Below are 17,069 nucleotides of genomic sequence, written 5' to 3'. Positions count from 1 at the left end.
TTGTCCCAAAGTGAAAAAATCTTTTCTGTGTTTTTTCTACAATACAAGCCCTAAAATGTCCCGGGGGAGACTGTGCCTCTCTTCTGGAGGCAGGACAGGGAGCGCTGGTCTGGGGTCTACTTCTCTGCGCCCACTTCCTGTGGATGGCACCACTGACCCTCCAGCCCAAACAGGAGGGGTCCGACTCCTTTCTCTCCGCAACCCCTCGCCAATCAATGACAAGGCCAAGGTAACCTTCCTTCCTGAGCCCTCCTCGGTGTCACCCGTGGTGCCAGGCCTCTCCAGCCTGTCCTCATTTCACAGATGAGGACATTGGGAGCCCCGTGAGATGAGCTCGTCTCTGCCTTCTCCTGGCTTCCTCCCTGGACTCTTGCTTGCATACAGGATCCGGCCCTTGGTACTCCTCTCCACCATCCAGAACCTTCTCCACTTGCTCGCTGGTACGTTCTCCTCTCTGTGGGCACTGGTAATGACCTTGCCAAGGTCGCTGATGACCTCCCTGTTGCTACCTCTGAAGGACTCGAGTCAGTCGTAACCTGACTCGTCTGACTTGTGTACTAGACACCAGTCAGTGCTAGACTGAGCTCGCTTTCTGGAAACTCTGGTCCGCACACGTCCACCCTGGCTTTCTCTGTGCCTCTTGCTGTTCCTTCCTGGTCTCCATCACCAAGTCTCCTATTCCTCAGCACCCTGTTGTTCCCATAGGCTCATCCTCTGCACCCCCTTCTCTTCTCAGACAGCACAGTCTCCTCAGTCTTCCCTACAGCCTTTACTCAGTCCCGTGCTGCTACTGTATTCTGGGCCTTTCTCCCGAGCCCCAGACTTCCATCCTCCCCAGTCACTCGTCACTTCCATGCGGACGGCCCTCAGAGCTTCAGAAGAGCTAGCCGTCTTCTCCAGGCCACTCCTCATCCCAGTCACTGGGCAGCATCTACCTGTCCACTCAGCTGGAGGCAGTCGTCCGGGACGCCTCCCTGCCGCTCTCCCTCAAGTGCGCAGGTGTGGTAACTGTCTAGATTCTACCTCCTAAACATCTCTCCCCGCTCCTTCACTGTCCAGGCTCGGACACCTGTCATCGTCCTCTGGGTTACAGGGACAGCCTGCCTCACCGGTCCTACCAGGCCCAACCTTGCCCTCTCCGACCCATTCTCTCCAGACAGTGCTCACTCTTCTGATTAGAACATTTTAATGGTGCTTCACTGTTTTTAGGGTCAGATGTAAATTCCCCAGTGTGGACCCAGGGTCCCTTGTGTCTGAACCTCGTCTCTCCAGCTACCATGAGTTACCTAGGATGTGCTAGGCCACCTCCCAGACCTCTCTGCCGTGGCACTAACTGCTCACCCCCACTTAGGAGGGCGCCCCTCCCCGGCTGCCTTCTCCTCCCTCTCTGCCTTCTCCACCTGGTTAACACTCCGTCCTCTTGGAGATGCAGTTCAGGTATCCTGCCCTCTGGGGAGCCTACCCCTAATGCCTCAGCCCCACCCCGACCCCACCCCGCCAGGAACCACTGGCTTTACTCTGCAGCTCACTAATTGTGAACGACGTGAAGGCAGAAATGACGTTCCCCGCCCCTTCCTGGGTGACCAGCACTGCCAGCACGTTGCAGATGCTCAACAGACACGCGTCTGCTTCTCCACACATATGCACACACACAAACCAGAGCACCACTAACAAACCACTCCGAGTCCATGGCTCACCTGCTCAACACCCTCAGCACCTTGGAGATAAAGAGGAACTCCCTAGCAGTCAAGGACAGGAGCAGTGTGCTGGCTGCAGCCAGCCGTTGATCTCTCGCAGTCTTGACCACATGTGAGCTGCATGGGCACAGCTCTCCTGTCTCAGGAAGAGCCTTGACTCCGCTCCTCCACCTCCAACCAGGGACACGGTGCCCACCCAAATGCTCATCACCCCGTCCAGCCACACCTACTCTCAACCACTCAGACTGTGGTGTCTCCTTGCTCTGAGCTCAGAGGAGATCCATGTCCAAACAGCAGGCTAGAAGCTGCGCTGTGACCTCCTGCAGTTCCCTTCTTCTCCCTTTCTGCCACTCAGCAAACATTCGCTGAGCACCTGGGGCAGGTCAGGCTCTACGGCAGGCATGGGGATGTGAAGACGACTGAGGCTGCTGCCTCCAGATGGAGATCCTAATTTCCCCCCAATACCGAAGGACCCTCCACGATCCCACCTCCTTCCCACCTTTTGTACTGGTCGGAACGTCACCCCGCTCTTTCTAGAACACACTCTGCACTCTCCCTCTTCCGTCTAGATCACTTTTCCTCTGCACCCGTCCCCTCCCCTCCAGTCCACCTCTCCCTGTCTGGAACCTGCCTCGCTCCCCTGCCCTCCTCCCCAGTAACGGTCATTTTCGACCACGTGCTGTGTGCCCCTCTGTCCACATGGCCCTCTTCTTTTCAGGTTAAAGCCTGATCACTCCCGGGGCGCCCCGGGGAACTGTCCCAGCACGTGCCTCAGACTCCTAGAGCTGGCCATCTGGGCTTGAGTGCCAGCTGACCGCTTCGTAGCTAGATGTCCGGGAGCAAATCATGGGGCTTTTCATCTCCTTGTCTGTAAAAAGGGAACCTGGTCTGTAAGGTGTCTCCCGCACTTAAGTCCTCTGGAGACAGCCCTGAGGTGAGGCAGGTCTGATGGGGTGTCCCTGCTGAAGACATGTGGTCCGACACCAACACCACTGCCTCTTCAAGCATCAGGCTGACAGACCACACTCTGCTCAACACACTTCACAGACGTGCACGCACTGGAGGTAAGACCTGCCCAGGACACCTGTCAGAATGCCCTCCTGTGCTCAGGACCCAGGAGTCAGGGAGAGAGATGCTGCTACAGCGCTAGGAAAACACAGTCCCACCTATGCACCAGGTGAGCTCATCGGAGGTAGGGCCTGTTTTCAGTTTTTCCAAAGCTCAATGAACCCTAAGGATGAATACAGGGCACCATACCTGCGTAACTGTCCGTCTGAACACATTCAGCTATCGTCTCCGCCTAGAAATGAATATCAGAAGCCATTAGTTCTGAGTGCCTGGTGACGCAGTAAGGGAAATCTTGCTGGGCCCCTAGGGCCCCCAGGGCCCCCCCTACATACCTTATTGTTGCCATTGCACACTCTGATAATGGACACATAGTGTCTAATTTTTCTGCAAGTAGAAAACAATGCATTATATTCCTCCTGGCCCACAATTCTGGTGGAGAGCTAGCTAGTTTTTCTAAAAGCATCTCTCTTTCACAACACACACAAGGCTTGGAGAGAGCAGTTCTATTGCTTGTGTTCAAGGCTGCCAATAAACAAACAAGAGTCCACATGCATTCCCTGGTGTTTCTGGAGAAGAGAGACTGACTCTTCAGTAAAAATAACAAAATCCTTCCAAGTTATCACAACATACAATAAAAAAAATACCCAGGTTTCAAAAATATACTCCACGTTAGCCAACCAAAAGCCTTTAGTTCTGTCACATGTTTTCATGTTTACAAGCCTTTACTCTGATGCTCGTCTTCGAGTTTCAGCTGCATCTGCTCACAACACTCGTGGAAACAGTCACAGGCCCCTCTGGGGTCGAATGTGCGCGTCTAGAACCAGGCAGCTGAGGTTCTCTTGCGAGTTGCTGACTCTCCTCACTTATTTACTGTTCTTTCCATTTTTCAGCTTTTCCCCTTGATAATCCAATCCCTACACAGTTAGCCCCCACCCAACGAGGGAAGGACATAAAAAGGCAGAGTCAGAACAGAGAGCGCACACAGAGCCATTTCCCTGAGGCAGTCGCCAGCTGGCAACCAGGTCTGCTGACCAACACGTGAGCCTCATGGGCAGTGTGGGGGTCTGTAGCACGGCTCCACCAAGCGCTGTAACCAGGCCCTGGGCTGAGCCCACCTCTCTCAGCCTCAGCTTCCTCATCTGTCAACCAGAGACGGTCACAGTGCCACCACTGCAGGGCTGTGGTGAGGAGGAGGAGAAGGGACGCCCAGCAGGCCCTGAGCACCTGCCCAGGGAGGGAAGGGCTCCCACACAGCAGCGTGGTTACAACACTGTCTCCACACCTCCTCCTCGTCTTCATGACCAAGAACATACACTAGGTATGATTTTACATTTGACTTTTGTATTTATCATAAACATTTTCTCCTGTGATTTAATTCTCTATGATCATCATTCCTAATTGTGGTGTATTTTATTGCTGAGTGTTCTGCAATTCACACTCAATTTTCCACTGTTTGTATTTTTTAACATAGATTCCGAGACAAACTATGACACTTTTAGGCTCCTGATATATACTGCCTTTTCCAACCTGTGGTCACACCTGTTTCATATGAGTTTCTATAAATGACAGTATTGGAAATACTTTATCTAATTTGATAGTTCTGTGCAGAAATGATACAGAGGCTACCAAAACCAGATGTGTGCATGTGCTCAGTCATGTATGACTCTTTTGAGACCCCATGAACTGTGTAGTTTGCCAGGCTCCTCTGTGCATGGGATTTTCCAGGCAAGAATACTGGAGTGGGTTGCCATTTCCTCCTCCAAGGGATCTTCCCAACCTAGGGATCGAATCTGAGCCTCCTACACTGCAGGCAGATTCTTTACCTGCTAAGCCAGACAGAAAACTTTTAAATATAGAGTCCCAGTGAGTGTTCTTGGCACAAAACTCAGTGAGGTGGCATCGGATTTAAATGCTTTCATCTTTTATGTATGTGCTCACACGGCTTAAGCAGGACTGTTGGAGTCTGGTGGCTCTGGGCTGCCAGCAGGAGGGTCGGGCTGTGACCATGGGGAAGCCACCCTGGAAGGTCACACTTTGGTGGTAACTGACCTGGTTACCAGTCCTTCTTAGAAGTTTCCATGTGCAGTTCTTAGCTTACTTAAGTATTTAAAGCATATGCTGCAATAAGCCAAACATGGTATACCGACTGAAGTACTTGTTTTTTCTACTTACCCTCCCTGTCCAATGACAGGTATTATCTTCACATTTTGTTGTACGTTATCTCCATTTTTCTTCCTGACAGAGTAAATTCCTTGCCATTCCTATAAATGGAATGTGAGCATCATTATACACTGTGTTCCAAACATGAACCTAAGAACATCCTCCACCCCAGGCTCCTGTTCACTCCCAGTGGCCACTAGAGCAATTAGGAGAACAAGATCCAGCTCAGGAGGACAATTCAGCCAGTGACTCTGCTTAGATAGCAGAGTTGCCTGTAAGTTTTCCAGTCAAATGGAAACAAAAAGTATTTACTCAACACAGATCCTATTTCTTAGCAAAAATACAACAGAAGTCAAAGTTTCAGATCCTGAAAATAACAAAGTCCTACCTAGAAAGCTATCATGAAGAGAAAATCTAACACTCACAAACTCCTCACCAAGTGCTGACACACAGACGGCCAGTAAGTGGCCTGTTTGGTTTGGCACGTGTCTGTCTGTCTGTGCTCCTCTCAGAATGACACGAGGCCTGCACCTCCCTCTACTCCAGGGCCAGCTCGGCAGCGAGAGGGACGTCTCTGACTACTGGGACAGGCCCTGCGTGGTGGGGTCCGCGGCCTGAACAATTCCATCATCGCCATCCAGCTGTCCTACCCGAGGGTGAGCACAGAGCTGGCACATGGTAAACGGTCAAGGACCACTTGGGGCCTTCGTTTACTGACCAGAAAAGCTAGACCAAGATGAGACCATGGAATCCTGGCGGCCAGGCTGAGGGACCTGAGCGCTCCACGAGGGGGTGACGTCATCGGCGCGACGACCTGGCGAGACCATCTCCAGCAGCCGTGGGACTGCCTGGGAGTGGGTCCCGGGTCGGGAGGCCTCACTGCGCTCAGCCACTGCTGTCTCGGAGTGTGGGGAGGAGGCCCTGAGCGTGCTCAGCACCAGGCCGTGGACCCAGCCCTGCTGATGGATTTGATAAAGAGGGGACGAAGGGCGAGGGAGAATCCAAAACCACTCCAGGATTCAAAGTCCAAGCAGGTGTGAAGACAGTCAACAAGCAAAGACAGATGAGGACCCAGAGACACTGGGTTTTCTGTCAGTGGGGGATGAGAGAGAATCATCACTCTACATGTTGGTTCCAAGATGACAGCAGGTGTTGAGACAAACCTTGGAAAAGACCTTCGGGTGAAAACTGGGGAATGGGAGCCATGTATGCAGAGGAGGAAGGATGCGCAACGACACAAGAGCTTTTGAGGGACCAGCAGGGGACAAAGCGCCCTGTAAATCTGGGAGGAAAGGATGGGAGAGGGGAGCTGGAGCGGTGAGTGGGAGACTCCCGCGGGCTGCAGAGGGCACAAGGGGTGAAAAGCCGGGACTCCCTGTTGCCCAGTGGTTAGGACTCTGCACTTCCACTGCTCAGGGTACAATCTGCACAGCGCAGCCAAAAGAAAAAAAATTATAAAAAGCTGAAGGGCTCCCTGTTTGCAATATTTTCCATTTGAACATCACTGGAATTTCTCCTGTGCCCCCAAGAATATCTGGCTGGTTGGACACCTAGAACCTGACACTCCAAAGTCCCCACCCATCATCTGACCTGTGAAGGCTCCAGCCCAGTCCCCAGCACAGGTCTGAACCCTCTCCACGGACCACAGCCCACTGTTTGTCCAGGCTGGCCCCTTCTCAACAACCCCTTCTTCTCCCTGGGAAGACTCCATTAGAAAGGCCATGTATCTTTCTCCTCAAAAAAAAAAAAAAAAAACAACTGCCCAGCTAAGTGGTCTGTCCTGCTTCAGGGCCAGCCAACTAGGAATGACCAATGACAGACACGTGGCAGCTCTCACACTCTCCCCAGGAACTCAAGACCATGCAGAACCAATGCCCTGGCTCCGTTCTGAAATAAAGCAGTTAAGTATAGAGCTTGATAATAGGATAGTATGTCATATTCTCTGCTCACAGCAAACACAGATGTTAGAGAACACGTGTCCTACTGTTTGCATTTGAGGCCCTTCATACCTAGTGCCCCATGGCATGACTCAGGAGGTGAGACGCTGCCCACAGGGGTCTGGGGGGATCCCTGGGCCTGCAGCTAATCCGCTGGATTCCCCCATCCCACCCCATCTCCACTTGCTCTCCTGAGAGGGAGAGGAGTGCCTCACTGACCCTGCTGCTGCCAGATGGAGGGGTGTGAGAGCCCTCGTGTCTGTGTGACACCCCACAGAGCCTTGCGACAGAACCGCAGGCTGACCCCGTGGCTGCCCTGGACCTGGGCACCAGGACTGGGGAGGCCACCATGGGTCTGCATGGCTGCTCTTCTGTGGCTGCCTTTGGAGGACGGCCCCCTCAGCCCAGCAAAGAAACACCAGTGGGCCTGAGTTCCTACGTTCTCTTTGTTTATTACCGCCTCTTTCTCTTTCCAGAGAACCTGCCACTCATTCGGGTAAGAAAATCTTCATCCTTGACAGAAGGAAGAGCTGAAGGAAATCAGGATGCGTGCAGCGCCCACATCAGCTACTCCCCGACGGTGCACCACCCGGCCCTGCAGCTGGCCAGTCCCTTCCCTGTTCTCACTGCAAAGCCACCCCTGAGCGCACAGGACACCCACCCACTCACAGGGTCCTTGGCAGGCCCAAGCCAAGTGGGGCTATGAGCTCTGCACAGCCCTTCTGCCCCTGCTGGTAGCCTGCCCTCGTGGGTGACCAGACAGGCATGGGGCCACATGCCCCAGGGACAGGGCTTCCATGGGTCTCCAATGGCCGGCAGGACAGCAGCTCACAAATTTCTCAAATGTTTTAAAAAATCACATTCACTGTCCCAACTCCTAAAAGTTAAAAAGAGCCCAGCAGAAAAGCCTGAGAATGACTATGGAAAGCAGTGGCCTTTTCCTTCCTGGCGTGTTTTAAAAGCTAATGCCAGTGAGGCGCTGACAGAAGCCATGGTTCAGAGAGAGAAACAACCTCCAGCTGGAGCCCGCCTCTCTGCCTGTCCTCAGTACCGTGGAACTGCGACTTCTCCTGTCACAGTTTATCTGTCTGTTCTGTGTCCTGGAATGTATTCTCTGAGCAGTTTTTCTTTGCTCGTCTTTCTATACGGGAATTCCGCACAGTGCCTGACATTCAAAAAATGCTGACCAAGTGAACAAGGCCCAGAGAACTGATGGGCTCAGCTGTGTTCTGAGAACGTGTGGATTCACTGGCCATCCTTTACCCTGACCGCTGGAAATATCCATCACTGACAAGATTAATTATTAGAAAGATCAACTTACTTATTACAAAAATGAAAACAATGACTTTATGTGTCAAAGTTACTCTTCCTGGCTGGGCAGGTTGTATGTACTTTCCTAGCCTCAGTTTCCTCATCTGCAAAGTGGGCACAACAGGGATAACACCACCTACAGTTCCCCAGGCCTGAGGTCCCCCAGCTCTGGCAGTACTCAGTGAGTGCTCAACCTCCTTCCACCCCTCTCTGTTTGTGGAAGGGACCAGGGTGCCACTCTCTTACTCACCTTGCATGAATTTATAGTATCAAGCAAATCAGCCTTTTTTTCGTTTATAGGCACTTCTGCTATCTCCTTCCCTATTAATTCACCTGACTGATAGCCCATTGTCGTTTCGAACGCTGGATTTGCATACTGGGAGGGTGGGGAGACAAAAGAAAAAATCAAGTGAATTAAAAGAAATGTTGTAAAGAGGACAATCAAAGGTGTTCAACCTAAACCATCATACTTTCCCCCCAGAAAGCCAGGAGCCTGGCGCTCACTATGACGGTTCTCAAGCTACAAGAGCACAAGCCCAGGAAAAGCCTGGAGTCTGGAGAAGCCTCTGCTCTAGTGATGCTGGGCTGGGCTTGCTGCCCCGTCCTCCTGAGGCCCAGGGAGGGCGGTAGGCTCGCTCCCACTTAAATGCCCTTGGAGGAAAGGCACATGGAGACAGCTGGGGCTGCTGCACAAAGGCTGTTGGGATTTCGATACTGAAAGAAAGCACTGTCTGGGAGTCTGACCCACCCAGCCCCTACTTCCAAAAGTCACTTAGCTCCTCCCAGGTTTCAGTCTGCACACCTGTTTAATGGGGATGAAACATTTATTTAGCCTCTTTCACATGATGCAAATGAAAAATGAGTTTGGAAAGCAGGCTGTGACAGAGGAAGTGTTTACAAATATAAGGCTTTACGGTTAAGTTTCAAATAGGACTGTAAGAGTACAAGAAAATGCCTGGGAAAGCTGTGTGTGTGCTAATAAAAATAACAAATAATGATGATGATAAACAACAGCCATGCTGTTTAAGGTCTGTTTTCCTTGCTAGGCACCACAGCAAGCAAGTTATACACATTAACTCATTTCAGTCCTCAGAACATCCTTACGAAAGGCAGGTGGTTGTCAGCATTAATATTATTCCCATTTGTACAGACGAGAGAGCAGATTCAGACAGATTGAGTAACCTGCCTGAGGATGCTCAGCTCGGGAGAGGCCGAGAATAATGGAACGCAGGCCTGACTGACACCAAGCCTGTGCTCTCAACCACCGGCCAGTGTCATGTCTCAGGGCCCTGACTCCTGAATGTGGACATCATCAGACTCTTTACCAAGAAAGTCACAGTTACAGTGAAGAACTGCAGTGCTCATTACTAAAATCAAAGTGGGGCTCACTCTCAGACACAAGGAACATTCCCCTGGCACAACTCCCTCTTTTGCTGTCATCTAGAACACGTGTTATCTGTTTGCTGTTATCTGAAAGCCATGTGACCCTCTTTTACTTTTTAATTTTATTGAAGTCTAGTTGATTTACAATATTGCTTTCACTGTACAACAAAGGGACTCAGTTATACATACACATATATCTATTCCTTTTCAGATTCTTTTCCCATATAGGTCATTACAAAACACTGAGTAGAGTTCCTGGTGCTGTACTATAGGTCCTGTTGCTTATCTATTTTTTTAAAGGTTATTTCCTTTTACTGTGGACCATTTTTAAATGAAAGCTATATTATCTTAAGTCACTTATATGAAGCCACTTTGCTAATAATTTGTTAAGTAGCTACTAGATTATTTTTGAAATTTTGAGTAGTGTCCAGTAAATTTCTATAGTTTCTATAGTAAACTACCATCAAAAACAGTTAAGAAAGGAAAGCGCACACAGCCCTTATGGGCAGGGCCTCTCCTTGTTGCAACAGTCTCTCCCCACCCAGCTCCAAAGTCCTGGATAAAAGCCCCTCCTCACGTAATAAACAAGCAAAAAGGAGAGAAAAAGTAAACGCCAGTGCCATATGTCTACAGAATACTTTCCAGCACATTAAGTAATTATTAGAAAGAAACTTTTCTTACCCCAGAGGGAACTTATCTTAGACTTTGTATTTTACAGATTTTGTTCTGATAAACCTCTAAGGAAAAACCGGTCCCTTGAACTTCAAAGAGAGAAAGAAAAAAAAAAAAAAAAAATACCAAAGGGGTTCAACCCTAAAAATGCACATAAACCAGAAATGCAGGACAAACTTCCAAAATAACAAACCTGGATAATGTGGTCTTCACTTGTAATTTCAATTGCTTCTTGACTTTTCTCTAATGCAGCGAACATTGAATTACAAGCCCTTTATGGGTAGAAAAGAAAAAGGACTGATTAATATAAATATTATAAAATGAATTATAGCCTTAGGATACTACATTAGCTTACTTGAGTTCTTTGATTATAAAGGTAACTGATGCTAACTTGAGAAAAAGAACGGGGGAAGATTAAAAAGCAGAAGGAAGAAATAAACGCCTCCTGCAACCCCGCCACTTGGGATCATGACTCTGCACAACCTGGTGCTCTTCTCTCCATTCCAAGGACAGGTGGGCCGGGGGAGCCCACACAAGGGTCAGAGCACAGCCCTTCACTGGCTGTGGGACGTGACTCAACCTCCCTGGGTGTCTCCCTTCTCACCACGTGCAGAGTCCTCATGAGGACTCAAAGAGAAAGCAGACTCAAGTTTTGGCAGAAAAGAGGCGGCCCATCGTTTGCAGCTGCCACCTTCAACAAATTCTTTTCACAAAACAGATCACCAGGATCACTGGCTTTGTTCCCTGCTTCTACTTAGCCTTATATTGTGAGCATTCTCCCTGTCCTTGGTGGTTGAAAACATTTTTGAGTTACACAGGTAACAACGGGTTTTTTTTTTAATTAGAAAATGAAAATAAATGAAATACTACATCATACCCACTAGGATGGCTATAATCAAAGACAGTGTTGGTAAGGAACCCTCATACACTGCTGGTAGGAATGTAAAATGATACAGCTGCTTTGGAAAACAGTCTGGCAGTTCCACAAGCTGTTAAGCACAGAGTAACCAATTTTACTCCTAGGTAGGTACCCTACAGAAAAGAAAACATACATCCACAGAAAAACTTACAGCCCATAAGTGGAAACAACCCTAATGTCCATCAACTTATGAATGGATGAATAAAATGTGATGTGTCCACACAATGGAATACTATTCAGATATAAAAGGAAACACAGTCCTCACGTGTGCCATAATATGGATGAATCTTAAAAAACATGATGCTAAGTTAAAAGAAGCCAGTCACAAAAGGGCCACATATTGCGTGATTCTATTTTAATGAAATGTCCAGAATAGGCAAATCTGTATATACGGAGAAATTAGATTAGTGGTTATCTAGGGCCGGAGGTCATGGAAATGTTCTAAAACTGTGGCGGTGGTTGCACAACTCTGTGAATATACTCAAAGCCACTGAACGGGGCACTTCAAATGGGTGAATTGTATAGAACGTGAATTATATCTCAATGCTACTGCTAATGCTAAGTCGCTTCAGTCGTGTCCGACTCTGTGAGACCCCATAGACGGCAGCCCACCAGGCTCCCCTGTCCCTGGGATTCTCCAGGCAAGAACACTGGAGTGGGTTGCCATCTCCTTCTCCAATGCACGAAAGTGAAAAGTGAAAGTGAAATCGCTCAGTTATGTTCAACTCTTAGCGACCCTGTGTACTGCAGCCTACCAGGCTCCTCCGTCCATGGGATTTTCCAGGCAAGAGTACTGGAGTGGGGTGCCATTACCTTCTCCTTATACAGATTTATATCTCAATAAATCTGTTTAAAAATAAATGAGATTAAATCATCTGAAATCCCAACACCTACACAAATCAATTGGTGTTCTAGGCAATTTCTTATATAAATATACATGCAAAATATATATATATTTATAAAAATATAATCATACCCTACAGTTTTATAATCTTGTCCCACTGAAAAAATATATTAATATGTTTCCATATCATTAATTAGTTCCTTATCATCACTTTTAATAACATATGTAATATTCTAAAGTTATACAATAATTCATTCAAACAAATTTTCCATTACTACACATTTAGGTTGCTTTCAGCTTTTTTTTCTTTTTTTTGCATATGCCTCAGATGATGAAAAAAAGAATGCAACTGTCTACTTCTTCATAAAATTCGTAATTGTTCATATAGTGCTGTTACATTATTCCTGGTATTACTAAGCTATCTAGGTAAATAAGACAAAACAGCTTAGCCAATAAAAACTAGTCCTTCTTTCTTGGCATATATGTGAATTAGCCCAATAAAGCTATTATTTAAAAAAACAAGAATGAAAAATAAGAAGTTTCTACCTCTGATATAGCAAGCTAGGAGGAGATGGATCTGTGAGAAGCCCTACTGGGTTTTATCACGTTTTTAAATTTTTGCTGATCTGGTAAATAAAAAATGGTGAATCATTTTAATTTCTTTGGTTACTACTGAAGCTGAACATTTTTTTCATGTTCACTGGCCATTAATAACTCTTATAAACTGCTTGTTTATGACATGTCCTTTGTAATTTTTTTTCCATTTTATTATTTTTATTACTATTTTTTAAATTTTATTTTATTTTTAAACTTTACAATATTGTATTAGTTTTGCCAAATATCGAAATGAATCCGCCACAAGTATACACGTGTAATTTTTTTATACTGGGTGTTTCTATCTTTAAACTGATTCATCAAAGCTCTTTACATATTTAGGATATTCATCTGTCTGTCCTGAACGTTATGAATGTATTTTTCCTAGTTTGCTATTTGTCTAAATTTTTAACATTATGTGGGCTTCCCAGGTGGTGCCAGAGGTAAAGAACCCAGCTGCCAATGCAGGAGATGCAAGAGATGTGGGTTCAATCCCTGGGTCAGGAAAATCCCCTGGAGGAGGAAATGGCAACCCACTCCAGGTTTCTTGCCTGGGAAGTCCCATGGACAGAGGAGCCTGGTGTTAAGGTATTTTTACCGTCTGAGCCACCAGGGCTTCCCAGGTGGAGGTAGTGGTAAAGAATCTACCTGCTAATGCAGGAGACACAAGAGATGTGGATTCAATCACTGGATCATTTGATCCCTGAGTTGTAAAGATCCCATGGAGGAGGAAATGGCAACCTGCTCCAGGTTTCTTGCCTGGAGAATCCCATGGACAGACAAGCCTGGCAGGCCACAGTCCATAGGGTTACAAAGCGTCAGACACGAAAGAAGCAACTTAACACACAAGGTGTTTTCACTGGGACAAGCTTAACATTTTTATCTTGCCTAATCTGCTTCTCTTCCTTTATGCAATCTTTTTAACACCACACTGGGTTTACCAAGGCTTCATTATCCAACGACATATGTTCACTTATACTTTTAGTACTTTTGTGGCCCTACTTTTTAACATGATGCACACTGCAGTTTATTTTGGAACTGGGTGTGAGATTGGGATATAACTTAATTTTCTTTCCACATAGTTAATAAATTGTCACAATTCTGTTCACTGGAAAAATTTACCCTTTCCTGTGTGGATTTGAACTGCCATGGTGAACATATATACTTATGTTCTCAGTTCTTAAATACACTCATGCTCGTTTCTAGACTTTACATTTCTAGGTTACTGATCTAGCAGTAACACAGAGATGCTTGTGACACATAGCTTTTTAGTGTACTTTAGTATCTCAGATGAAGTCTCTCTCTATGGCCCTCAATTCTCAGCCCCACACTCACCCCTTCCCTGTCCTATCATCCTATCTCCCTGCACAGCAGACCTCTCCCTCTGGCTGTCAGCTGGCACACCAGAGACAAAGCACAGCATGAGGAGAGACGGTGAGTGCAGCTCTGAAGCTGTGGGTTACAGCCAGAGGATGACCTTTGTCCTGTGCCACGTGTGAGAGCTGGGACGAAAGGCAGTTAACCTCCCTGGGTATCGGTTTCTGCCAACAATAAGCTCCATGGCTCACAGCGGGACTGTGGCAGCCAAGCTGTGGAAGACCCAGGAGTAAGGAAAGGGGCAGGCTCAAGGCCAGCCATCCATCTCAAGCTACCCTGAAGAGTTTAGCAACAAAAAGGAGCTCTTTTGTAGACCTCACCAGCCCTGAAACATCTCTGCTCACAGCACTTCTCTGCTACCTCACGCTTCATTTCGTTTCGTCTATGAAGTATTTTCTTCTCCGCATGTGGTACCCTGTGCTGGTCCCCGCCAATCTTTATACTCCAAATTCTAACCCCCTTATCTCCCCCTGAGCATGTACAGACAGAGTGATTCCATTCTCTCTTGGATCCTGGTAAAGGAAATGTCAAACAGAACCCAAGGAAGAGACTGAGGATGAGAAAGAGCTACTGACATTTTTTTTCCACTTCTGTCAACCTCAGATAATTTTACTAATTTTGCTGCTTTTCTCACTCTACAAAGAACTAGGTTTATATTCTTTTCAGGTAAAAAAAAAAAAAAAAAACTGTTTAGCAAGAGCAAATTACAAAATGTTTATTGTAGAAAAGAAAACATGTCACCTACCGGAAATATGTATGTACATATCAAAAAGAATTTTTAATTAAAAAACAAAACAGGTAATTCAATATATATACTTTCACATCCTGCTTTTTCATTTGCTATTATTTTGGTGCCCCATCTGTTTTTTTTTGGCTGTGCCATGCAGTTTGTGGGATCTTAGTTCCCCAACCAGGGATCAAACCTGGGGTCCTGGCAGTGAGAGTACTGAATTTCAAACACTGGATCACCAGGAGTCCCCACTGGAGCCCCGTCTTTAAACGTTAAGTCTCACATCACTAACATGCCTATCTGTTAGACATCCAGGCAGACTCTGAAAGTCTTATGCAAGGAGAGGTGCTTTCCCACCGCTCCATCCTATTTTAGCAGGAAGTCAGTAACAGCCACAATGGAGCCAGCTGCCCACACTCAAGACCTCAGTTGCAGCCACACCCTGGGCGGTATGGTGGGCTCTCCCGAAGCAGCAGAATTACCTGAGTTTCAGCTGTGAGCGCACCTCTCCAAACTCCAGCTGGAGCAGTTCATTGTAACAGGCCATGGGGCTGGGGTTTTCTATATACCTCTACAAACAGAAAGGGGATGGTGTGGATCAACACACATGTACCTTTAAATTATTATACACAAATAATGCTTTCCAACAGACTTCTCAATTTGGTATCTGACATCTAAAAAATAACTTATCTTCAATGATAAACAGGAAATGAGATGAAAACTTACAATACCAAATCAGCATTTAAAAAATAGTGCTTGCACATACCTGAGAACATATTAAGAAACCACTGAATTGTATACTTTAAGTGGCTGAATTGATCAACTGTACCTCATTAGAGAAAAAAAGGCAGAAAGGAGGAAAGAAAGAAAAGGGAAAGTGTTTGCTGGAAAGAGAAAAATAAAATTAAAAATCTTTAAAATAGTTTTTTAAAACTAGTATAACCATTTAACGGAACAGCACGCGGTGGTGGGGATGTGAACGTATATGGAATGATGCACAAGATACACCGTCAAGTGAAACGAAGACATGGAAAATCATGTTATAATTAGTTATGTATTTCTTCTATAAAAATGTTATATCAACTTTAAATAAATAGCTGAATTACATGGAAAGTGAACTGTATCTCAATTAAGTAGTCAATAAATGAATAAGAAAAACAGGGTTCATTCTTGGGCATATCCAGAGAAAACTATAATTTGAAAAGACATGCACCCTCAAGTTCATAGCGGCACGATCTACAACAGCCGAGACATGGAAGCAACCTCCTAAGTGTCCACTGACAGAGGAACGGATAAAGAAGGGGTGTGTGTGTGTTAAAGAAGGTGTGTGTATCCCCAAGTAAGAAGGGGTGTGTGTGTGTTAAAGAAGGTGTGTGTATCCCCAAGTTCATAGCAGCACTATCTACAAAAGCTGAGATGGGAAGCAACCTCCTAAGTGTCCACTGACAGACAAATGGATAAAGAAGGTGTGTGGGTGGGTGTGTGTAATAGAATATTACTCGGCCATAAAAAATGAAACAATGCCATTTGCAGCAACATGGATAAACCCAGAGATCAGCATACTAAGTGAAGTAAGAAAGAAAAAGACAAATATCATATGATACCACCTATATGTGGGTTCTAAAAATATAAAAATGAATTTATTCACAAAACACAAACAAACTCAGACATAGAAAAAAAACTTACAGTTACCAAAGGGGAAGGGATGTGGGGATGGATAAAGTAGGAACTTGAGATTAATAGGTACACCCTACTGTATGGAAGACAGGAAAACAAGGTCCTACTATGTATCACAGGAAACTACATTTCAGTATCTTGTAAAACCATTAATGGAAGAGAATCTGAAAAAGTATATATACATGTATGTATATACTTTGGCCACCTGATGCAAAGAGCCAACTCATCAGAAGAGACCTTGATTCTGGGAAAGATTAAAGGCAAAAGGAGAAGGGGGCAGAAGAGGATGAGATGGTTAGATGGTATCACCAGCTTAATGGACACAGATCTGAGCAAACTGGGAGATGGTGAAGGATGGGGAAGCATGGCATGCTGTAGTCCATGGAGTCACAAAGACTCAGACATGACTGAACAGCTGAAGAACAGCATAGATATATATATATGACTAAATCACTTTTATGTACACTTTTCTGTGTTGTTCTAACACAACAGTGTAAATCAACTATTCTTCCACTAAAAAAAAGCTCAAGGGAAAAAAACCAGGGCTTAAGAATACTTTTCTTTCAGTGCCTTGAGCTATGAGGATTTTTTTGATGTCTACATGTCACTGGTAGAGGCTAGAATATGCAAAAGGAAGAAATTTATTAACGCAAGTCCCATTTATATTAACTTTTGGAGTCTCGTCACTTAGATGAACAGT

At 46.2% G+C, this 17,069-nt stretch overlaps 1 protein-coding gene across 6 annotated transcripts in view; it reads right to left on the bottom strand.

The window, feature by feature from the left end:
* PDE8A (phosphodiesterase 8A) overlaps nt 1-17,069 on the bottom strand; it is a 144,496-nt gene that overhangs the window by 24,086 nt on the left and 103,341 nt on the right. For all 6 annotated transcript variants that reach the window (XM_010841092.1, XM_010841093.1, XM_010841091.1 and 3 more), the window contains 6 exons: nt 15,175-15,263; nt 10,422-10,500; nt 8,424-8,549; nt 4,938-5,026; nt 3,098-3,149; nt 2,955-2,997 (listed from right to left, as the gene is read on the bottom strand). In XM_010841092.1, coding sequence (XP_010839394.1) covers nt 2,955-2,997; nt 3,098-3,149; nt 4,938-5,026; nt 8,424-8,549; nt 10,422-10,500; nt 15,175-15,263 — 478 coding nt within the window. The remainder of the gene's footprint in view (nt 1-2,954; nt 2,998-3,097; nt 3,150-4,937; nt 5,027-8,423; nt 8,550-10,421; nt 10,501-15,174; nt 15,264-17,069) is intronic.

This window comes from Bison bison, unplaced genomic scaffold (genome assembly GCF_000754665.1).
Source record: "Bison bison bison isolate TAMUID 2011002044 unplaced genomic scaffold, Bison_UMD1.0 scf7180017864155, whole genome shotgun sequence".
Taxonomy (NCBI): Eukaryota; Metazoa; Chordata; class Mammalia; order Artiodactyla; family Bovidae; genus Bison; species Bison bison.
The sequence above is the reverse complement of the archived record's forward strand: the minus strand, read 5'-3'. Positions and strand labels throughout refer to the sequence as shown.